The following is a 25,262-nucleotide window of genomic DNA, read 5'->3' on the forward strand; positions in this document are numbered from 1 at the left end:
TAATTAAAAAAAATAATTAATGAGATTTAATCCTTTTTTTGGGTACATAGGAAGAGATTTAATCCTTTGAAATATCTAACAGATAATACAATAAGATTTTTTTGCTAAAGAATAATAATACGATAAGATGACACCAACTAATAGTCGAATTATTCTATAAAAAAAAACTAAAAGTCTAACTAATTTGATTGATTCCTATATTTGAAGGACTAAATTGTAATTTACTCATTTGAAAATTACAATGACTTTTCACAAAAATACTTTTTAATTTTATTTTGTAAAAAAATATTTAAAACGAATAATGTTTTCTAAAGTGAAGAATTATTGAAGAGATTTTAGAATCTTATGAACTAAAATATTTAAAACAAAAAGTATGTTCCTATGAAGAATCCTATTTAAGACATTGTCAAGTAATAGATATAAATATCTTTTATAACAAAGATTTAAATCTTAGTTCACCATATGCTAAGAGATTATTCTCTTGTGCTAAACTCAACTCCATTTATTGAACCTTATACATTTAATTTTAATAGATTACTAAAAAAAAATGTTAGAATTAAAGATGTTCATCATTTATCTATTCTCACTAAGCTAGCCTTATTCTAAGTCATTCGAAAAATTAGATCCAATCTATTTTGAAGGCAAATTCAAGTTATATTCCATGTTGTCTTATTCGATTCCAATGTTCTTGTACTTCAAATTTGTTATATACATAATAAATGTAAAAAATTATTATCATTTTTTTCTTTGAGCATGGTCGATTTGAACTTACATGTATAACTTTTTAAAAGTAATTATATGTATAATTGATGTAAAAATATTATATCTACATTTACAATCAAATTTTACTTTGAACAAAAAAATAACATATTTTAATTTTATGAGAAAAAACAAACTAAAATTTTATAAAAACGAAAAAACACAATTTTAATAAAAATAAAAAATATATTATAGTCTTTATTTGTTTATAAATTATCTTTTTTTAAGTATATAAATTGTCTTTATTAATTAGTATATTTTAAACATATCTTATTGGCTTTATTACTTTTAATTACAATGCCTTGTTTAATGGCTACGGGAGGTAATTAACAAAAATAGCAATTGGGGAATGAGAAATCAACTTAAGCAAAAAGTTAAATACCGTCGTAATAATTAATTAAGATTTAAGTACTTTTAAATTTTTCAAAACTTAATTGTTGTTTAATTATCAAAACAAAACATACATTCATAACATACGCGCACACGCATATATATATATATATATATATATATATATATATATATATATATATATATATATATATATGAATTAAATGTGATGTTTTCCTTATAAATTATTTTAGCTCTTATTTTGTCTCTTTTTTTCATCTTAGTATATCTTTTTAAAAAACTAGTGAATTATCAAAGGACAAAGATAATTGTTGCTACCAGTAAAAATATTTTTTTAAAAATTAAAATTTCTAAATTTTATCAAAGAACAAAAATATTATAAAATTAATCGAATGTAATAGTCATCTTATATATTAAACGTGAAATATTAAATTTAATTAATTATAAAACTTTGTTTAATTATTTTACAGCTAGAAAGGCTACAAGATTTATATGAAAATTAAGAATTTATAAAATATTAAGTCTTTTTTTTTAAAATTACCCCAGGCCCTAAAATGTCTATACACACAGTCCTGCTATAATTTCCACTTTATTTTTCTTTAAATTTTAAAAAAATAATACCATTGTTGTTTTTCTTAAAAAAATATATTAATTAGTTTGAAAATACCAAGGTTGACCCATAAAGTTCCCGAAGGTTCTCAAATATACAAGCGTGGCATCTAACAACTGTTTTGACACGAGGCCAGAATATGCGGGCCATACCTTAGCCGTTACGAAAAATCTAGAGAAGATTGTAGTTAATAGTAGACAACGCGCGAAACATCTCGAAGACAGAGATTTTTGTGTCCAACCATTTCTATAATCAGACACAAGTGTCGTATATAAAAGCAGCACGTTCTCTTTCACAATCTTATGAATTAAGATTGTAACATAACAACAGTTTCGATCGTCTGCATTGCAACACACACACGCACACAGAACACTAGAATCATTATTCGCTTCAGGGTTGGAGGCACGAATTTGCACCGGTAGCTCTATCACTTGGATCACGCGGAACCCTTTGGCTGAAACTTTTATCGCTTCTTTTCTTGTTTTGTTTCCTTGAAAAATCTAATGTAAGTCATTCTTCTCTTCTGTGTACTTGTTAGATCATTGTTTTAATGACAAACTAGACAAGATGAGATTATTATTTTTTTAGGCTGATATTAGTTGTTAATGATTAATTTTTGTTAGGGAAGAATGTGAATGCCGCAGCTTTTTTTTCTTTCTTGTCTCTTCATTACAAAGTCAACCCTATATCTTTGACTAGATGAGATTATGAATGATTATAAAACGGGAGAGTCTTTATTCGTCATGATGATTATTAAAAAGTGTTGTTAACGTACTTATCGTGATTTTTAACGTACCTTAATGTAACTTTGAACAAACATTTTCTAATCAGTATTCAAGGGTACTGATGATTAACAATACTTATGTGGGTGTAGGGGCTTTGTTGGCAGTTGAGTTAATGATCAAATCAAAGATAGTTTTGAGTTAATGGCATTTTCTAAGTAGTTGCTTCATGGTGCTGTATGCAGTATTTACGTTAATCCATTTAGACTAGATTGATATGAGAGCAAGTCATTGAATGGACCATGGTGCGTATAACTTTTTGTCTTTCTGACCAAAGAACTCTTTTGAAGATTTTTTTCACCTCTACTTGGGATATAATGGGTTTGTTGTTGTAGAATTTTGAAAGAGTTTCTTAAGGCATGGTTAAGAATCGAAATGTTCATCCTAATATCTGTGTGATAATTATAACAACCATATTTAGTTGTAATATTGGCTCATATTGATAAGTTTTTCTATTAAGTTCTTGCAGTTGCTGACTTGCTGCAATTACAACATATTTCTTATCACTTGTGTAATTATAATTCAGAATTAACGGGACCGGATCACAGAAATATGAAAAAATTGCTGAAATGTAGCAATTTCCTTTATTGATATGAGATATAATTCTGGAGTATCAGAAATGCTAAGTTTGATGTGATTGTAAAGCAATTGAGTATTGCAATTTTAATTTTTTTGACTAAAAATGATACCGAGAAACATTAAGGAGAAAAGCGAAGTAAACTTGGTGTTTATGTCTGGAAGCTATATCAATCTTCCCTGTTTTATTTCTTCATTTAAAATGATCTTAAAATACTTTTCTTGGCATTATTTGGAATGTAGGAAAATATTTGTGCTCTTGATGTTATGCCATATAGTTGTAGCCTTGTAGGCTCGTAGCACTGAGAAAACGCTGAAATGGTGGCTCTTGTGTGCAACTTCTGTTCAGAAGAAATGATTCTTATTTTATTTCTACGATTTTGCTAGCTTAAAAGGAAGTATAAAATTAGTGTTCTTTCATTTATTCATATTTGGTCCTTTGCTTTACAATGAACATAGTTCATGTACGATTTTTCTGGTTCTTTGTTGAAAAGCATTGTATAAATTTCCCCCCTTAGTGCTAGCTAGTGTTAAAATTTGATACTAGTACTTTTCTTAACGGTCCTTTTTGTGAAAATGCAGAATTTGCGCGCTATTCTAGTAACTTACTGAGTTACCAAGAATGATGCCTGCATACAGAAGCATGGACTCGTACCCATGTCAGAGAAACCAAATACCTTTCCCTCATTATTATCATCCAGGCATTGAAGCTATTCCCCCTCAAATGAAGCTTGATCCATCCAAACCACCCTTTTCTTATGACCAACATTGGCCCTATGCCGGCAATTTTGGGCACCCTACTTCCCCACATTTCTGCTGTGGCCACAACAACTTCCCTTGTCATTATAGCTACATGCCTTCATATCCTCATGCCCCTTCTCCAATGTACTATTCTGGAACTTGTCCTTCATATAGTGAACCATATTTTGTTCCTTATTCCCCACAACCACATTATACCATGGAGCTGCCTAGGTATGAAAATGACAAATGCATGCCCCGAGAGCTTCATTGTTCTGGTTCTGCTAATCATCCATGCAACCAAAAGGAAGGTAGAAGTGTGAAGATTGAAGAGCATGAACTGGATGGTGGAAAGAAAGAGAATGATGCTTTGGTCCCAATTCAGCTCAAGAATTATCCATATCCCTTAGTTTGGATTCCACAGGAGTACACAAGTAACAAACAGCTGAAAAATCCTAGTACAATGGAAGTTCGTGAACAAAACAAGCCTTCTAGTCTTGAGAATTCTAATGTTGATGCGCAGCCAACACAGGAGCCTATAGTATGGAATGGATGGCTTCCCTTCAATATAAAGGGTGCCCGGAACATGATTCACGATGGATATGGAACAAGAAACCAGAAACAGGAGTCTGGCAATAATAGAGGGGAATCTGAAAATGGAAAAATAGACCAGAAACATCAAAGTGAACAGAAGAGGTCAGAATTCCCATTCCCTATCTTCTGGTTGCCTTATTACAATAAGCAGGAGGAGAGTGGAGAGACTAAGAACCAGGAGAAAAACATTTCTTCACCAAAAATTGTTGAGGAGGTACCCCATACATTCAAATTTGTTCCAGTGAAGTCTCATGTTGATGAAGGTGGTAGGAACAGAACCGGATCAAATCAAGCTGATCAATCCACAAATACAAATGCTTCTTCGGATGCTGTAGAGAAAGTGAATAATGCCAGAAGCATACCTGTGAAGCAGATAGAATCCCACGAAGGAAAAAATGTTTCTCTCGATCAAATGGAAGAGAATGTGACACAAAAGGACTCTTGCACTGGGGACAAAAAGAGACAATCTACATCTTCACCTAAAGGATCCAAGTTACCTCCGGTTTGTCTGAGAGTTGATCCACTACCAAGGAAGAAAAATGGCCACGGGAGTTCGAGTTCGAGGTCCCCAAGTCCACCTTCATCAAAAGGGAATTCCCAAGCTACAACTGGTGAAACATTCAAGACTCCTGTGAGTGGCACACATGACAAGGCTCAGCCAAATTTGAATCATCAGAATGCTCCAAACACCAGTGAGAAAGTTAAACCAAAGGAGAACACCATTCCGGTGTCAGAATGCATGACTAATGAAAACAAGGGTGTTGACTGTAGGGATGGATGTCAGAGCCAGATGAAAGTAAACATACCCAGTAAAGGTCTGAAAGGGGCAAGGGAAACATGTCCAGATGATGATGACTATAAGACTGAAGATAAAAAGGCAGAGAAAGGAGCAGAAAATATGATGGAGGAAACTACTGAATCAAGGGAAGAGAAGGATTCAAGCACACGAACTGATGCGGGTCGAAAAGATGGAAGAGTTTTGTCAGATGCAGATGCTGCTGTTTTGATACAAGCTGCATATCGCAGTTATCTAGTTAGAAAATGGGAACCGTTGAAGAAGTTGAAGCAGATAGATGAAGTCAGGAAGGAGGTGACTCGTGTTCAAGGCCGTGTTCAAGCTTTTGAGAGATCTCCCGAACTTCAAAATGATGACAAACAAAAAATTGCAATTGAAGAGACCATAATGAAACTCCTGCTGAAGTTGGATACTATACTGGTACTTGTCAGATTACCCTATTTACTTATGATGAAATCTGTAGTCCACTTTTTGATATTCTTTGATTCATTGACAATAAACATTACACAGAATATTAAAGTGTTTTGATTTTGTATTTTACGGTCAAAATTCTCCTACGTATTTATTAGCTAATCTTAATTAATTGAGATTCATGACATCTGTGATAGAGTTTTGATATTATCTTATGATCTTATCTTGGGATATCATGGCATCAGTGACATAGTTTTGATATTTCTTCATTTTATGGATATGGAAAATGAATTTTTTTAAGCTATTAAAAAGCACTCTGCTTAACCGCATTTGAACTAAGATGAGCATTTTGATCTACACAGATAAGTGTTGTTTGTGGTTTGTCTGAGCTATTAGTCATTGATCATCTTAATTATGATGGTTAATATAGTTCTCCTTTTTTGTTCAATGTTATGCTTACATTCGTTCAATCTATATCAGGGTTTGCATCCAAGTTTCAGGGAGATCAGAAAATCCTTGGCTAGGGAGCTCATAATCTTGCAAGAAAGGCTTGATTCTATAATGGCCAAGAAACCTCAGCAGCAGATGCCGGATGTTCAGGAACACGTTGAAATCACTCCAATGAACATGCAGAGTGAAGAACATGTGCAAAAGCAGCAAGAAGAAAAGGTTGCTGTACCAGAGGATTCAGCTGAAGGCACTAGGGATGATGTAAAAGGTCCTTGTGCTAATGATGGTGGAAGTGAATCTCAGTCACCAGTTGATCCTCCATCAAATGAGGGAGCAGAGTCTGTTGCACTTCCAAATGGCTCAGATAATGAGGACACCAGCCAAGTGGTTACATCTGATGCATTGAATTCTTCAAGTGATCTGTCTGAGAGTGACAAAATGGCTGTGGAATCCGAAGCTAAATCAGAAGTGAAAGACAATCCGATTGCGGAAGACATTCCCATTGAGGTTGATAAATTGGACAAGACTGTTTGGGAAGAATTGCCTGTGGGAGTTATTGATGAAGATATCAATGATGTTAGTATTGAGAAGGAAGAACATGATGATATTAGATCGGGAAGTCTCCCAGCCATGGTGAATGATTCGGCACAAGAAGGATTAAATTCAGAGAGCTATGCAATGATGGAACTGCCATTGGGATTACATGAGGAGCATGAAAGGGACAATGAAATGAATATTTCTAATGGAGAAACACGGTCTGAGAATGAGATATTTATTGAGGAGCTTCCTGTGGGACTGCACGATGAAGATACAACAATATCTAAAGATAAGAGGGATGGTCAAGCTAAGCCTAAAACATATAAAGAGGTTCGACTAGCTCAAGAAGGGGAATGCAATGCAGATGAGGAAACAAGTTCTTCCACAGATGACACTGCCAACGAAACTCAACTAGAGCAACAGCAGAAGCTGAAAGAGCAAGAAGAGGTGCATTATTCTAGGGAATCAGATGGCTGGGTAAAAATTGAGTACCCGGAAGAAGGTGAACTCAATGGTGATGCACCAATGGATATAAGAGTTGAGTGCAAGTCAGGTGAGGAAGCTGGAACTGATACTAAGTTGCTTCCTTTAACAACACAAGTCAGTGATAATGAACCAGAAAATGAAGATGTATTCTCAGAAGCAAATTATGTAAATAACAAATTAACCGAGCCAATGGAGTTTGTACCTTCCAATGACACACAGAAGGAGGAGACACCAGAGATGGTTGCTGAAGAGGCAATTATCCCTGATGATAAAGACACAGAAAATTTGGCCAAAGAGAAAACTGAAGTATCTGCAGAACCACCACCTGCATTGCAAGACCGAGGGTTAAACGGTGACTCGAAGTTATTAGAAGAGAATGAGAAGTTAAGGGAGATGATGAAGAAGTTGCTTGAAGCCGGGAATGAACAGTTAAGCGTGATATCAGATTTGACTGTCAGAGTGAAGGACTTGGAGAAGAAATTAGCCAGGAGAAGGAGTAAGAGAGTGAAGACAAAACAGTATAGACCCGCAGCTTCCAAAATGTCTACCCATGAAATGAAATCCTCCTAATATTCCACTCCATGTGAGAGCCTTTGATGTTGCAATGTAATAATGTCTCCTTTTTATTTCACGGAGTGTATGTATATGTTGTAATTGTGAGATGTGGTATGAGTCATGTTCTACTGAAAACACTATAATAACTATACTTCTTTGCTTAATTCTTAGGGATAAATATTGGTAAGATTTTTATTAGTACGTTTCTAGTAAATTATATAAGTAAATTTTCTCATCACATTTTGATTTAAAATTTTAAGACTTAGTTTTATGAATTTTTTTTTTTGTATGGGGTTTAATTTTTTTATTAGTATTCAATGTAGGATTTTACCTCATACTTATAATTCAATAATTTTTTCTTTAAGTGTAATAGTTTTCACATGATTACTTTTTCATGGAGGAAAAAAAAATATTTTCATTTCATGAGTTTAATGTTAGTCCTTAGAGTTTAATGGTAGTTGTCTCCACCTTGTCTATAACCATACTTCCAACATCTTCTAGTATGTCTTACAATACTTGTAAGAATTGTTTGTGTGACATTCGTGCTTAATACAAGGGATTTCATGTCCATGAATTCATTATTGTAATTTTACTAGTCTGAGAACAAGTTGAGCCATTAATATCAATTATTATGCAATCAAGAAAGGTAAATATCAAGAAAATTTTACACTAACAGATCATAAACAACCACATAAATAAACATTTAACATCACAATTTAATCTAAAACTTACGATTTAACTTTTTCATTTTTATTTAATATAAAATTTCACCTCAAACTTATAATTCAATAATATAAGCTTGTAGGCAAGGTTACCTAAGTGAGATCAGTTCATATTAAAAGTGTGAATATATTTCAGTGTGTTTGTCGGAAATGAATAATTATTTTCCTTTCCTAGTTAACCAATTGCTCATAACAAACTTTTGTTCGTTTGGCGAAACTCAAATTGCAACATATTCCCTCATTTTAGTTAAAAGAGAAAATTGCCATGAAACAGCTTGAAAATTGAATACACAAAGGGAGACTATCTAGTATGTTAACGTAACTTGTTGGAACCAGAATATTGCTGAGAGCAATGAATTATTTTTTTCATGCAAATTACAATTTTAGATGACACGGACACATCGAAAAAACATTTGATAGAACTGATATTTTAACTTATGCAATGGATCATTTTCCCCTCGATTTCATAGCCTTTTCTATATCTTACAGAAGCAGAAATAATGCGATGGATTATGTTTACAAATGAAGTATAATATAATGTGCTTAAGTGAGATATTGATATTTAGTGTCTTAAAAAAATACATATAGGAAACCTAGAAGAAAAAATTACAATCTTCTTTGGTGGGATCCCTCCACCAGATTTTCTTCAAGAACGTTTATTCTGGATGACTAATTGGAAACTACAGTAATTCCTTTAGGCTATGTGACCCGCTTCACATAGATATTACCCTATTCTTGTACCAACGTAATAATTTCTAGAAAGAAAAGACCATCTAACTCTACCCTTGTTCACACAAATCTTGTGAACCTTTTTTCCTGGAACCATCATGCTTCATTGACTAATTAATTACATCATTGAGTCATTGTTAGTTTCTCCATGCATAGCACACCGATCTTGAGAAAATATCGTAATTAGCCTCATTTATAAGGTCCAGGCCTTCCCACATAGCAGGTTCAGATCAATTATCTTGCCCTTGAAACCATTGATATATTAACACGTGTCTTCTTAATTTTTTTCGCCAAGACATGAAGACTAGGAAACTTTTTCCACATGCGCTAATATAAATAGATGAACTCATATATTGAAGACAGGCAACAAATTAAACCTATTCATTTGCATTATGGCACCTTAGGTACTAACCCCATTAGCCTTTGTTTTCCTTGTGTTCACAACCCTGTTTGATGCCTCTGTTGCGGGTGTAATTTCTATTTACTGGGGACAGAATGGTGCAGAGGATACTTTGGCCAATACATGTAACGGTGGCAATTATGCCATTGTGAACATAGCTTTCCTATCCTCATTTGGCAATGGAAACACTCCAGAGCTCAATCTTGCTGGTCATTGTGATGCAACCAATAATGGGTGCAGTTTCCTTAGTGGTCAGATTAAGACCTGCCAGAATAAAGGTATCAAGGTAATGCTTTCCATAGGAGGAAATTATGGGAACCATAACCTTTCTTCAGTTGATGAAGCCAGGTAAATATTTTTCCTCAATTATATCATCCCATATTACCATAAGCAACTTTCTTTTTCTTTCTTTCTATTATTTTTTTTTTTTTTTGCCTTGTTGATAATGATGAAATTGTAAATGTTTCTTTCTTTTCTTTCTATTAATGATTTTTATTCTGTGAATCAATTAGAAATTCAGAAAATAATTTATACACTGAAGTCTGAACCTACTTATCATGTGGGAATGCCTGGACCTTATAAATGAGGCTAAGATACTCAAGATCGGTGTGCTATGCTTGGAGAAATTATACAATGACTCAAGGATGCAATTAATCACTAATGAGTCAATGAGGCTTGATGGTTTGAGGAAAAAAGGGTTCAAAAGACTTGTGTGAACAATAGTCTCTCTTTTTAGAAATTATTATGTTGTTTAGTGAGTTGTTGTTAAAAAAATGTCCTACTGATAAAAAAAGTAAAATATATATATATATATATATATATATATATATGTTATTATTTAATTACAAATTTATATATATGATAAATTTGTAAACATTTATAACAATTATTAATTACCTTAAAAGTCAGATTTTCTATAATTCCTAATTGATTGATTAACAACGTAATATATATTTTTACACAAATATATAAAAATTAAACTCTACATATTATTTTATAATTTTTAAAGTAATTATTATAAAAGTATCTTACGTACAAAATGATAGTTTTGTAATTGCTTGCAAAATTGCAGGAAATTTGCGGAGCACTTATGGAACAACTTTCTTGGGGGTCAATCAAGCACACGTCCATTAGGCAATGCAGTTTTGGATGGAATTGACTTTGCCATAGTGACAGGCTCAACCCAACACTGGGATGAGCTTGCCAAGGCAATATCAGAGTATGGCAAACAGAAGAAGATATATCTAAGTGCAGCTCCCCAGTGTCCCTTCCCAGACAAATGGCTAAGTAGTGCTATAGAAACTGGTCATTTTGATTACATTTGGGTCCAATTCTACAACAACCCACCATGCCAATACAATGGGAATACAGAGAATCTCAAGACCTATTGGAATAAGTGGATTGGAACCAAGGCTGGTCAAGTTTTCTTAGGGTTGCCAGCTGCACCAGAGGCAGCTGGGAGTGGTTATATTTCGCCTAATGTGCTTATTTCTGAAGTGTTACCATTTATTAATGGTTCTTCTAAGTATGGGGGTGTTATGATTTGGTCTAAGTTCTATGATAAAGGGTATAGTACAGCTATTAAGGCCCATGTGTGAGGGATAAGGCTTCATTCCCTTTTGTCAGTTGTGTTTTTGTAGGGGATGTTTTCTGGATCAGTAAGAATCAGACCCCGTGGAAAGATTAATGAATAACTATAACAATATATTTTGAACATGAATGGATAGTTATCCTTGAACATTTTAGTCTTTACTCCAACTATTAAAGTCCACGGTCAACACAAGGGAATGCATGTCCTCTACTTGCGTTTATGGCTATTTTCACGTCAAATACTCACTAAAGTTAGTTATTAATTGGCTGTAACGTACGTTCAATCTTTCACACGCTGAACCGACTACACTATAACAAGTAGTCAAGTATTGAATCAACAAAAATGTAGACAAATGGAAATTATGTAGACCTATACCATTAAACTGGAAATTTAGATAATATGAATCAAATGGAGAATTAATTAAATTAAAGAACAGAAAACTAAGTATTTATCAGTTAAACAATGGATTTTAATTCTGGAAAATCACCTATGAAGTCCCTTGCTTTAGAGTCTTACTAGTGCAATTACAATTGTATTGGTTTATTTTTCCATATTAGTTGAGGTCAGTGACAAAACCAAGACCCTAAGTCAGCAGATGCAAATTATAAAAAAATAAAATCAAGATTTAATTATATAAATATAAATAAAATAAAATATAAAAATATAAGATTTTATTTACAAATTTAATAAATTTTAAAAAAATAAGGGGATGTAAGTGCTTACCCTCAAACCAAAGTAGGTCCACCACTGGTTGAGGTTGGTATTGTTGTTATAGGCGAGTTATTCCAATATATGACTTGTATCCTTGGTCCAAGAGAAATGTTGTAATTAAAATAATATTTACTGTCTACGTTAATTGAAAAATATTAACATATTTCGTAATAATTAATTTATTTATTACTATTCAAATGCTTTAGCCTACTATTGATCACTTTGAATATTGAGATTACGATCATTATTTATTTTACTCTCTTTTTTAAGAGAAATTATCTGATCAAGATTACCATGTTAGTTGTAGTTCCGATCAACAATCATGCACCATATGCACAATCAAACACACTAATAATAAGACTGGGGTTCAGGGTATTATCCTTTAATAACAGAGTGATACGAAATTTAAAATTTTTCTTAATCAATTTGCAAGATTTACCGTCGAATTGATTAAGATTGCGATATAAAAATAATACTTATATATCTTGCTGAAATAAAAAAAATTATGTGACAATATTAACAATATATGGATTAATGAGGTGAATTTATAAGAAAAAATATGGTTTTAAATAATCCAATAATTAAATATGAAAAAAATAAAAATGTTAGTTTAATATTTGAAAAGAATCTTCCTTGAAAAACATTTGAATAAAATCTAGCTAATTTACTACATATTTGATATCTTGTGTATTTTATACATAAGTTAAAGCACAATAAATACAAACTCTTAAATAATTTTGATTATTTAAAAATTAAATATTAAATTAATAATTAAATTAGACCCCTTTAATAGTAATTTATATATCTAGGTATATTATTTTTATCATTAGGAATATATATAATTTTATCTTGTATTTCATTCAACTTTTTATAATATATCTTTTCTGTTAAATTTAAAAATATTTAACATATTTTATATTTTTTTTAGTTATCTTTTGTTTAACTTTATCTCAGTTATAATGTACAAGGGACATATTAATTTTCCATAGTTGAACGTTCATAGTTAGTGTCCAATTGTGTCTTATATTTTCAATAAAAAACAAAATCTTATTGATACTAAAAGTCATCGATATATAAAATTAAAAAAATTGATGACGTAACTTATACTATTCAAGATTGATCGCCCACTAATTGCCATTGTCATTTAGATAGTAATTATTTTATTTAAATTATTGTCCCTATTTCACACACACGTACACGAGAAGTATTTAGATGTTCCATGACACGCGACCGAATTGGACTAAGAAAAATAATACAACAGATGCTGAAATAGAAAAACAACATTTGAAACTCGAGCAACTAGACCCATATATAGATGAAAGCAGTTAATTCAAATCCATCATAGTCATTGGTAACACTGGATGCATCACCCTCCTCATTTGTTGACGTTGCAACCATATTTCCATGAAACGGGTTCTGATCATCATGGGAAGAACATGAGTGATGAACCATAACGTGTACATGATGAAACCGAATGATTCCCAAGTGTCAGGTAGCAACAGCAGCACCAAGGAAAGCAACGAGAGTGAACCGAACACGTGCATGAGGGTGTCAAAGTGATCACGAACACTTATAGTAATAGCAAACTTGAGCCTAGCCAAGAAGGCGAAGCAATAAGCAAGAAAGCTAGCAATGGAAAGCCAAATGGTCTTGGGATGAAGTTGAAATGGGGTGGGATTTTCCGGATATTTAATTTGGAGAAAACCTAGGAGTACAAAGAAGATGAAAGCAACAAGGGCATGAAGAGGATTGGTTTCTATTGCCATGTTACATACTTGGAAATAGATTATATTGAAGGTGGTCACTTGTGTCCCTTTGGTTCTGAAAGCACGATCAGCCATGGAATTGAAAATCCTGAGGGCAGCACAAAGATAAGAAGAGAAATATTGAAGATAGCTACAGATGAGAGGATCAATGGATGAATAAGGAATTCATGGGTATTAATTTATACTAGCTAGAGTGCTGTGCATGTACATCAAATTGCAAACACACACAGTCACTGTCATATTCTTAATTTTAGTGTCGGTGTTTTACTTTTAGAAAGCTAAGTCAATTCAACGTACGTCCATTTATTTGGTTTTTTGGCCGACCGACTATCACTAAATTATAACTTCCATGACTCTTTAAATGTCCCTATCACATCTATACAATCCGTGGGATCGAGTACTTCCAATCCAAATCCGAAGAGACACTTTAAATTCTAAAAATTTTAATAAAAAAATTAAAATTGTGAGATGAAAGAAGATGAATATAAAGAAAATGAAATATATATTTGATGTACTTTTAAAGACAAGAAAAAAAATATTAATGTGAAATAAAAAGTTGTAAGTGAATCGAGACATGACAACATACATCATCACATTTGATCATAATAATGTGCTAACAAGCATTTTTGTCGCGTGATGGATAGCGACATCGATTCTCTTGATTACATATGTAGTTCTAAGTATTTCCTTATGTTCACACCCATCCAGATCGATGTTCTAAGAGCTCAGAGGTATTTCTTAAAGTAAAAGATTCTTCTATAAAAAAAATTTCAATTTCTCGAATTTTAGAAAAAAATTAAAATTTAAAATTTTAAAAATTTAAATTTTTCATGAAAAAATATTCAAACAATAAATTTTAAATTAAAACAATTTAAATTCTCAGATAAATTAATTTTTTTTAGTTAAAATTCTTTATTTAAATATACTCTTAAATTATTTGGCAAGAATAATTTTTGTACAAAAGACGGAGTCGCATTGCGAACCCCACCGCAACCGTGAAACTAATTCCAAGACTTTCTGTGTCTTTTTTCGTGTAACGAACCACACAACATTTCATGCCTACGAAAGGAAAGCAATAAAAGATTCCGAAGTTTTGGACCATGCAGACTCTATCTTGCAAAACTTCCTAGACTTTTTCTGTGACGTAAATGGTTGATTATCATTCCACTTTCATAAGTTTTCTTATTTATTTTTTCTCTATAGGGAAAATGCCAAGAAATAGGGTTTGTCAATTAATTCAACATTTATGCAGACATATTTGATACTTCTTCCTTTCTCTCTCGTGCCACTAGCTACTTTGCATAATGATGTGATTTTTGTCATTCGAAAATAATAATAAAAAGTCATATTTGATGCAGGTTTTATTAATCTCTATAAATTATAAATTTAAGTTTTTTTTAACATGAAAATATTTTTACTATTATTTAATACTTATTTTTATAACTTTTTAAAATCTCAATTTATTAATTATTTTCACATTATCTCGTTATGATTCACTTTTATTTTAAAATTCTCAAATCTTTTTTTAAATTTTTTAGTTTTGATTTTAAAAAATTATTTTTATCTCAAATGTCAATTACCTATATTCTGAATTCTTTTTCTATTTTTTAGTTTATCTTTTGACTTAAAGGTAAACGATACCTTTTTGGCTTTTTTTACTCAAATTTCGAACGAAAAAAAATAATCCACTATAATTCACGAAACAGTATTTAGAAATTACGACGTTACCTGATATGAAATGGATTTAAAATTAATTATCTAGAAACTAACTTACCCGATACAAAAAGATATAAAAATTACCATATATCCAAATTTTATACTATTTTGTGCTTTTAATCTCTGAATGTAAGATTAATTCAAAGGTCATCTTTGTTGTCGGAGAGAGAAAGCTGATAGAGAGTCTTAATTATATATAAAGACCGAGGCAGTATAATTGAGATAGGAATAAAGTTATTTACATCTAATCAAGATATAAATGAATTTTTTTTTTATCTTCGATCACATGTTAGTTTTATTATTAAAAAATTTAGTTGAGCCTTGGGCCCCCATGTTTTAAAATTGTCAATACCCTAATAAATATTAATATAAGAGTGTCCTTTTGCCCCCGCCGAATTATTTTAATATAGATCGAGAAACATAGGCATGAGAGTTAAATTTTAACCCAGCTTGGCCAACACCACAGCCGAAAAACATCCACGACCTTTTCCATAACAAAACAATGATGTGAAATTAATGGTTTTTCCTCACAACTTTCATGAATTTTCTTTCTCGTTTGCCGTGCACTGATTGATTGTGCAAGGAAAATGCCGAGAAAAGTTACAACATAATACAAATATGTTTAATTTACTTAAAATTTTAAAATAAAATATATAACAGAAGTTTAATTATTTTTTATAATAACAATGAAATCATAAATTTTTAGAAAATAAAGTATAATAAAAGATGCGTTCACCACTCTGCTAGAGTGTGGATGTGTTTGCTCGTGTTGCCAGTTCAATATCTTCAATCACTACGACAATATTACAAATTAAGCGACAATTCTTTACTTGGCCATAATTAATGTGAAGGCCATTAATTATTTTTATAAACTACATGTTTAGTATTTAATCATTATTCGCTAATAATATATTATTATATAAAATTTAACATATAATGAACTCGTACTATAAAATAATTTTTTATTATCATTAATACATATGACTTTTAAAATAATTATTATAAAAACTAACAAACATATCATATAAATAAGTAAAATAATTTTTTTATCTTATACTAATAAAAAAAACACATTTTGGGTCTCTATATTTATTTTTAAAAATAGTAATAACAGATTTTTTTTAGGAAAAATAACAGTAGTTACAGCTTGAAAGTTAAAGGAGGAAATAAAAATCGCGTTATATATGTTACAGGGTAATTTAAAAATAAAAAACATGTACTACAAAGACAGTAATTATTTTTATTAATGGTTATAGGTTTACCATTAATATTAATCGTTGCATGTTAAAGTAGAACCGATATAGTTTCCAAATACTTGTTAATTTGTTATTGATTTTATAAAAAAAAAATTACTTGTTATTGATCTTATATACTAGTGCGTGTATATATACTTTTTATCCACTAAAGGGAACAGATGTTTGACGGAGCTAGTCCTCCCAAATTTTTGGTCCTCGGAAGTATTGAAGCACATGCATGACAGTTATTTAGGGTTTAATTAACTTAACTCAACAATGCGTGAGGTGTTATGAATTTTCTTACATCTAAACTTAATTCTTACTAATAAGAAACTTACATAAAAGATATTTACCCTTTGATCCTTTGCAGTTTTTAGAGAAACAACATGAATCTCAACCATTAATTTTATTTTATATATAACAAATTAATATATATTTAAAAATAAATTTTATTATTATTATTAAAAAAAATTAAATATATGTTTAGTTCTTAAAAATATTTATAAATTTTATATTTGATCACTAATAAAAAAATTCTTGACTTTTGGTGTTTATTTTTTTATTTTATATTTCGGTCATCATTATAATGGAATTTTTAAGTGGTTGGTTCCTGAAATAATTTTTTTTTCAATCATAATCGTTAGTACTTTTTTATTAGATGATGACATATTAAGTTAGCAAAGTTAATGGATATTAATGCGTTACAAAGAAATTTCTTATGGGGTGGAAAAGGAGAGAAGAGGAGAGGAAGATAGCTTGGATAGGGTGGAATAGTGTGTCCAAGGAGAAGGGAGGTTTGGGAATAAAGAATTTGGTAGTCTTTAACGATGCACTTGTGGGTAAATGGGGTTGGAATTTGTTGAAGGAGAAGAGTAGGGGTTGGGTTAGAGAGTTGAAGGCTAAATATGGCGATTTGAATACATACATCCCTTCGTGATGGTAATATGAATGCCAGATCCATTTGGTGGCGTGACCTTAAAAAAGTGTGTAGGGTCGATATAGAAAATAGTTGGTTTGAGCAAAATGTTGGAAGATGTATTGGTGATGGGAAATATACGTGTTCTTGGGAAGACATATGAGTTGGAAAAAATACACTTTGTAAGGTATAACCTAGGATATTCCTTAACTCTGAACAGTGTAGGAAGGCTATTGCGGATATGGGAAGGTGGAGGAATGAGGTTTGGGATTGGGATTTTAGGTGGAGAAGTCCTTGGTTTGCATGGAAAAATGAAATGGTGGTGTTACATTTCATGAGCATTGTGCAGTCCTTGAAACCTAGGCCAGGGGTAGAGGATGAATGGGTTTGGAAAAGAAACCCGAGGGAGGGATACATAGTAAGGGAGCTAGGTATATGAGTTGATTCTAAGTGGTGATAAACTCCTTGCATGTGCTGTGGAAACGGATATTATCAAATGCTTGTAGTCTACTAAAGCACCATCCAAAGTGGTATCTTTTGTATGGAGACTACTACTACTTGATGCGATACAAACAAAAATGAAATTTGAAGAAGAGGAACCGCCAAACCCTGCAGGACAATTATCTCTGCGCCCTTTGTGGAGAAGTGGAGCAAACTTCGATCCATCTATTCCTGCAATGCAAGTTTGCATTTAAAGTTTGGATGGAGGAATGTAAATGGGAAGTGTTAGAGTTGCTGACCCGAATTTTTGGTCTGGCCAGAAAACCTCGTGGTGCGACAATTTTGGTGAAAAATATTTTGAGAATTTTTGGGGGGTTTGACCTTTATTGTGATAGGGTTTTTGGTTTTTCACAAAAGGGTTCTCCACGTGAAATTCTGTGTGTTAATTATTCTTTCCTTTATCTCTGTTGCGCATATTGTTCTACAAGGCATGGTGAATGTAATTCCATGGCCAGGGAGGGACATTTGAACATCTATTCTGGCAGCACTGTGGAATGGTGAAGGGGAAGAGAAGTAGGAATATCTGATGGGGGTTTGGCTAGCGACGGTTTGGGCAATATGGCGACACAGAAATAACGTCATATTCAATGAAGCTCAAGCAGATGTGGAGATGATGATGGTGGAGAGTCTTCATATCTCGTCGTGAGAATGGGGCAGAGCGAGCCATAGAGATTTCAGACCATCATTCTTCTGCTGGAAATTTCAACCGCTGCTCTATCTCTAAAATATTTTGTTATAACTCTTAGTCTCTTATGGATGGGAAGGCCTGGTACATGGCTCAATTAATTTTCCTAAATTATGTGATGGGTGTTCGATGTACGTGGGTGCATGTCATTGTTGATTATGTTGTAACAGACTTTATCCACTGAGGCTACTCCTTCCTTATACCTTCTACTGGACTGTTTTAATAAACTTAATTTGTTGGCCGATCCAAACAAAAGTTAGCAAAGTTAATATAACAATAAAGACCAAATACAAAATAAAATTTCTTCGCAGCAATACTGCTGTAAAGACCGTTTCAATATTTCTTAGGTATTCCTTTATATAAACATTGAACCCACGTTAAGATGGAAATGACCCGCTATTATGCCTAATGTTTCTGCTGCAATACGATGAGAAAGTATCCTCCAAAACAAAAGGATCGTAACCTTTCACGCATCATGCAAGATTTACGGATTGTATGCTTTCGGTTTAGTTCATACCGGTCAGTTCATACAATCATGTTACATAAAATTTTATGATCAAAAGTTAAGAAAAAATTTATTAAATACTAAATGTAAAACTAAAAAAATTTCAAGAATCAAAAATATATTTAAACATAAAATTTATTAATTTTAATTGTTGGATTTAAAACCGCACATTATTTTGTGACTATACTCTGTAGAGGATCGGGATCCTTACTCTTGTGAGATAGAAGTACTTCAAAGACTCACAAGTTGGACTATAAGAAAAATAATGCAACAGATGAATAGATGTGCTTAATCAGAAAAAGAACAAGTAACAATTTTCAAGCAATCAAATAGACTCATGGATGAAGCAGTTAATTCAAATCCATTGAAGTAATTGGCAACGATGGACCTACCACTCTCTTCTTTTGTTGACTTTGCAGTTGCACCTTTATCTCCCTAAAATGACTTCTCATCATGGCAAACACATGAGTGATGAACCATAACGCGTACACAAGGCCAACGAAATCTAAGAGAGTGAGCCAAACACGTGCATGAGGGTATCAAAGTGATGAATTATAATAGTAGCAAACTTGAGCCTACCCAAGAAGGCCAAATGTGATGAAAGTCTCATATGATATGACGGAAGACTCATGAAAAAAAAATGAGACATATTATAAAATTTCATATCAAATAAAAATAGTATCGAGATAAATTATATAAGTGAGGAATAATTTTTACTTTACAAATTGATTTTGTTGAATTGAGTTAAGCTCAATAAAAAACAAAGAAAATAATAAAATCATTTTCCTCTCTTTATCCTTTCTTTGAGAGGCCCCTAGTCCTCAAATTCTAGAATTATCCTTGCTGTTCATAACAACAACTCAAATTAAGAAGCAGAAATTAATGATTATAACAACAACTCAAATTAAGAAGCAGAAATTAATGATTAAGATGAGAGTATCTAAATGGATGAACAGGAAATGGTGTGTCTGAAGTTTTTTATATCCATGCATCTATTCAATTTCAAGGTCTTAGTACTTGGTAGGTCAGCGCTAATCTTTATACGGCGGTGTTTACTTTTAGAAACCACATGCTGAAAATCAATCTTCTCTACCCGTTCTTGTCTTCCAATTAAAAAATCGACACATAAATTAAAATTTTCCATTTAATTTTTTAATTAAGTAAATTTTCATGTTTTACATTGTTCATATTACGTTATTCGTTCGTCTCCCTTTAACGAATAGAATCTAGAGCAAAGGAAGCTTCACGTTTCCTTTTCTCAGCCAGTGCTTCTTAATTTTCTCCCTCCATTATACCCCTTTCTTCTTTTTTCCTCTTTCTAACCTAAAATTCACAAGTTGTTAACACTTCAGGGTTATGTTCACAGCATCATCAGTCTTTTATATACCCCTTTTCATCTTCTAGCGTGTACGCGTATCTATCTTTCATTCAGTCTTCTCAACACTGGAGTCTGCTCTTTTTATTTGTTAGTTACGTTTAGTTAGTTTATGTAGAATATTATTGTTATATGTGGTCAGAAATTATTTGCCTAAATGAAGAAGTTTTGCACAACTATAACATGTCTGTTGCCAGTCTCGTTGGTTGAATATATGTAGAATAGTCTATAAGATACAAAGGAATTGGAGCAAAATAGAAAGACACGCAGGGACACGGAATATAACTATAGATAGAGACCATGAATGACACAAGAAAAAGGAAGACCAGCATTAGTACTAGTGGAGACATTGGGAAATTTTATGTGCTAAATTCAGATCATCTTTGGAATTGAAAATGGTCCTTGCAAATCAGATGTCCCTACATAGACATCTAAAGATTTGTGATCACAAGCAAGAAGAAACAGCTTTAACTGCCTTCTAAGTTTCACCGAGGGTGATTAGTTCAATTTATACTCTTTAGTGTTCAATTTATACTCTTTATACAAGCTAATATATGCTTGAAATGGAATCAATTGTTGGTAATGAGAGGCATATAGATCATAGGCATAAACCAAGTAAAGAGCATACTCAGAAGGTAATATATACTGAATTGATTAAAAAATGTACATAGTGCTCTTATTTATACTAATAATTGAACACTATCAAACAAGTAACCAATCATAACAAACTAACTCACAGAATATCACTTTCCAAAGCCATCAAAGCCCACAAATTAATGCCACTCCCGCGACAATTTCAGGCCCATATATATATATATATATAGTAATGTGTGGGGTAACAACCAATGACCCCAACATGCTCCTTCATTGATGTTATATATATATATATATATAGTAATGTGTGGGGTAACAACCAAGGACCCCAACATGCTCCTTCATTGATGTTAAGCACACTTTGAATTGAAAGATAGATCATCTGTCCAAAAACCCGTTCAACATATCATGTATTAAAAAGCAGACAATAAGCAATACTCAATCAAATATCAGCTGTCCTATTTCTACAAGTCTCTGCATTTCTACTTGTATATGAAAACAGAATATTTCTTTCTATTTTTTTTCTAAGAATACCAATCTGAAACGCCAACTAATTAGTTCTAGAGAAACAAATCATAAAAAGAACAAGTTTTTCAAGTGATCGACTAATTAAACTCGTGGATGAAGCAGTAGATTCAAATTAGTCTATCAAAAATGTTTAATAGATGCTTTATATGTTATCATGCATCTAGAAAAAGGAAAAATAATATTGATATAAAAAAAATTTGAACGTAATAGAAAAAAAGATATATAGAGAAAAATAATTTTTGTGAGAAAGTTCTTATTTGTTTTTATTGTGTATAACAAAACTGTTGAATCAGTATAAGAAGATTAATTTCGTAAACCAACGTGCACGATTGGTGTTTGGTTAAACTCCTATTAACACATAGTATTTGTGATATATTTGTGACTTAACTTAATTCTATTTTTTATAAAAAATATCTGAATTAAACTCATAAAATATATGATTCAATTCGATTTTATTTTCATTATTTCAAATAGAATTCAAACTAATATTTTTGGATGGAATTGACTTTGCCATAGTGACAGGCTCAACCCAACAATGGGATGAGCTTGCCAAGGCAATATCAGAGTATGGCAAACAGAAGAAGATATATCTAAGTGCAGCTCCCCAGTGTCCCTTCCCTGACAAATGGCTAAGTAGTGCTATAGAAACTGGTCATTTTGATTACATTTGGGTCCAATTCTACAACAACCCACCATGCCAATACAATGGGAATACAGAGAATCTCAAGACCTATTGGAATAAGTGGATTGGAACCAAGGCTGGTCAAGTTTTCTTAGGGTTGCCAGCTGCACCAGAGGCAGCTGGGAGTGGTTATATTTCGCCTAATGTGCTTATTTCTGAAGTGTTACCATTTATTAATGGTTCTTCTAAGTATGGGGGTGTTATGATTTGGTCTAAGTTCTATGATAAAGGGTATAGTACAGCTATTAAGGCCCATGTGTGAGGGATAAGGCTTCATTCCCTTTTGTCAGTTGTGTTTTTGTAGGGGATGTTTTCTGGATCAGTAAGAATCAGACCCAGTGGAAAGATTAATGAATAACTATAACAATATATTTTGAATATGAATGGATAGTTATCCTTGAACATTTTAGTCTTTACTCCAACTATTAAAGTCCACGGTCAACACAAGGGAATGCATGTCCTCTACTTGCGTTTATGGCTATTTTCACGTCAAATACTCACTAAAGTTAGCTATTAATTAATTGCTTCGCTGTAACGTACGGTCAATCTTTCACACCCTGAACCGACTACACTATAAGAAATAGTCAAGTATTGAATCAGCAAAAATGTAGACAAATGGAAATTATGTAGACCTATACCATTAAACTGGAAATTTAGATGATATGAATCAAATGGAGAATTAATTAAATTAAAGAACAGAAAACTAAGTATTTATCAGTTATACAATGGATTTTAAGTCCGGAAAATCATCTATGAAGTCGCTTGCTTTTGAGTCTTACTAGTAGAATTACAATTGTATTGGTTTATTTTTCCATATTAGTTGAGGTTGGTGTTGTTGTTAAAGGCGAGTTATTCTAATATATGGCTCGTATCCTCAGTCCAAGAAAATGTTGTAATTAAAATAATATTTACTGTCTACGTTAATAGAAAAATATTAACATATTTCGTAATAATTTATTTATTTATTACTATTCAAATGCTTTAGCCTACTATTGATCACTTTGAATATTGAGATTACGATCATCATTTACTTTACTCTCCTTTTTAAGAGAAATTATTATCTGATCAAGATTACCATATTAGTTGTAGTTCCGATCAACAATCATGCACGATATGCACAATCAAACACACTAATAATAAGAGTGGGGTTAAGGGTATTATCCTTTAATAACAGAGTGATATGAAATTTAAAATTTTTCTTAATCAATTTGCAAGATTTGCCGTCGAATTGTTTAAGATTGTGATATAAAAATCATACTTATATATCTTGCTGGAATAAAAAATTATGTGACAATATTAACAATATATGGATTAATGAGGTGAATTTATAAGAAAAAAAATATGGTTTTAAATAATCCAATAATTGAATATGAAAAAAATAAAAATGTTTGTTTAATATTTGAAAATAATCTTCCTTAAAAAACATTTGAATAAAATCTAGCTAATTTACTACATGTTCGATATCTTATGTATTTTATACATAAGTTAAAGCACATTAAATACAAACTCTTAAATAATTTTGATTATTTAAAAAATAAATATTAAATTACTAATTAAATTAGACCCCTTTAATAGTAATTTATATATCTAGGTATATTATTTTTATCATTAGGAATATATATAATTTTATCTTTGTATTTCATTCAATTTTTTATAACATATCTTTTCTGTTAAATTTAAAAATATTTAACATATTATATTTTTTTTAGTTATCTTTTGTTTAACTTTATCTCAGTTATAATGTACAAGGGACATATTAATTTTTCCATAGTTGAACGTTCATAGTTAGTGTCCAATTGTGTCTTATATTAAAAATAAAAAAAACTTATTGATACTAAAAGTCATCGATATATAAAATTAAAAAAAAAAAATTGATGACGTAACTTATACTATTGAAGATTGATCGCCGACCTTCAATTGTCATTTAGATAGTAATTATTTTATTTAAATTATTATCCCTATTTCACACACACGTACACAAAGAAGTATTTCGATGTTCCATGACACGCGACCGAATTGGACTAAGAAAAATAATACAACAGATGCTGAGATAGAAAAAGAACATTTCAAACGAGCAACTAGACCCATAGATGAAAGCAGTTAATTCAAATCCATCATAGTCATTGGTAACACTGGATGCATCACCCTCCTCATTTGTTGACGTTGCAACCATATTTCCATGAAACGGGTTCTGATCATCATGGGAAGAACATGAGTGATGAACCATAACGTGTACATAATGAAACCGAATGATTCCCAAGTGTCAGGTAGCAACAGCAGCACCAAGGAAAGCAACGAGAGTGAACCGAACACGTGCATGAGGGTGTCAAAGTGATCACGAACACTTATAGTAATAGCAAACTTGAGCCTAGCCAAGAAGGCGAAGCAATAAGCAAGAAAGCTAGCAATGGAAAGCCAAATGGTCTTGGGATGAAGTTGAAATGGGGTGGGATTTTCCGGATATTTAATTTGGAGAAAACCTAGGAGTACAAAGAAGATGAAAGCAACAAGGGCATGAAGAGGATTGGTTTCTGTTGCCATGTTACATACTTGGAAATAGATTATATTGAAGGTGGTCACTTGTGTCCCTTTGTTTCTGAAAGCACGATCAGCCATGGAATTGAAAGTCCTGAGGGCAGCAAAAAGATAAGGAGAGAAATATTGAAGATAGCTACACATGAGAGGATCTATGGATGAATAAGGAATTCATGGGTATTAATTATTTATACTAGCTAGAGTGCTGTGCATGTACATCAAATTGCAAACACAGACACATAGTGAATGACATGCATATTCTTAATTTCAGTCGGTGTTTACTTTTAGAAAGCTCAGTCAATTCAATGTGCATATATGCATTTGCTTTTGTAAATGTCCCTATCACATCCATACAATTAATCCGTTTTCAATCACACAAAATTAGGTTTATACTTTTAAGTTGTTCCGCAAGAATAATTTTCTGCA

The 25,262-nt window shown here is 31.9% G+C and overlaps 4 protein-coding genes across 4 annotated transcripts; 3 read left to right on the plus strand and 1 right to left on the minus strand.

The window, feature by feature from the left end:
- Nucleotides 1-1,996: 1,996 nt before the first annotated feature.
- BAG6A (BAG family molecular chaperone regulator 6) lies at nt 1,997-7,843 on the plus strand. The gene is made up of 3 exons (XM_006583196.4): nt 1,997-2,225; nt 3,661-5,626; nt 6,098-7,843. Exons 2-3 carry the CDS (start codon nt 3,701-3,703, stop codon nt 7,658-7,660), a joined length of 3,489 nt encoding a protein of 1,162 aa, XP_006583259.1. The 5' UTR covers nt 1,997-2,225; nt 3,661-3,700; the 3' UTR covers nt 7,661-7,843.
- A 1,645-nt stretch (nt 7,844-9,488) lies between these two features.
- LOC100805117 (acidic endochitinase) lies at nt 9,489-11,168 on the plus strand. The gene is given in 2 exon segments (XM_006584113.4): nt 9,489-9,844; nt 10,569-11,168. Coding segments are annotated over 2 exon segments (882 nt in total). The 3' UTR covers nt 11,095-11,168.
- Nucleotides 11,169-12,979: 1,811 nt separating this feature from the next.
- LOC106799331 (uncharacterized) lies at nt 12,980-13,657 on the minus strand. The gene has a single exon (XM_014777544.2). The coding sequence runs from the start codon at nt 13,637-13,639 to the stop codon at nt 13,124-13,126; it is 516 nt and encodes a 171-aa protein (XP_014633030.1). The 5' UTR covers nt 13,640-13,657; the 3' UTR covers nt 12,980-13,123.
- Nucleotides 13,658-17,233: 3,576 nt separating this feature from the next.
- Nucleotides 17,234-22,596, plus strand: LOC100805655 (acidic endochitinase). Its single transcript, XM_003529862.4, has 3 exons — nt 17,234-17,398; nt 17,652-17,862; nt 22,094-22,596. The coding sequence occupies exons 1-3, from the start codon at nt 17,234-17,236 to the stop codon at nt 22,561-22,563; spliced, it is 846 nt and encodes a 281-aa protein (XP_003529910.1). The 3' UTR covers nt 22,564-22,596.
- The last annotated feature ends 2,666 nt before the right edge of the window (nt 22,597-25,262 follow it).

The sequence above is a fragment of the Glycine max genome, chromosome 7, assembly GCF_000004515.6.
Source record: "Glycine max cultivar Williams 82 chromosome 7, Glycine_max_v4.0, whole genome shotgun sequence".
NCBI classification, from domain to species: Eukaryota; Viridiplantae; Streptophyta; class Magnoliopsida; order Fabales; family Fabaceae; genus Glycine; species Glycine max.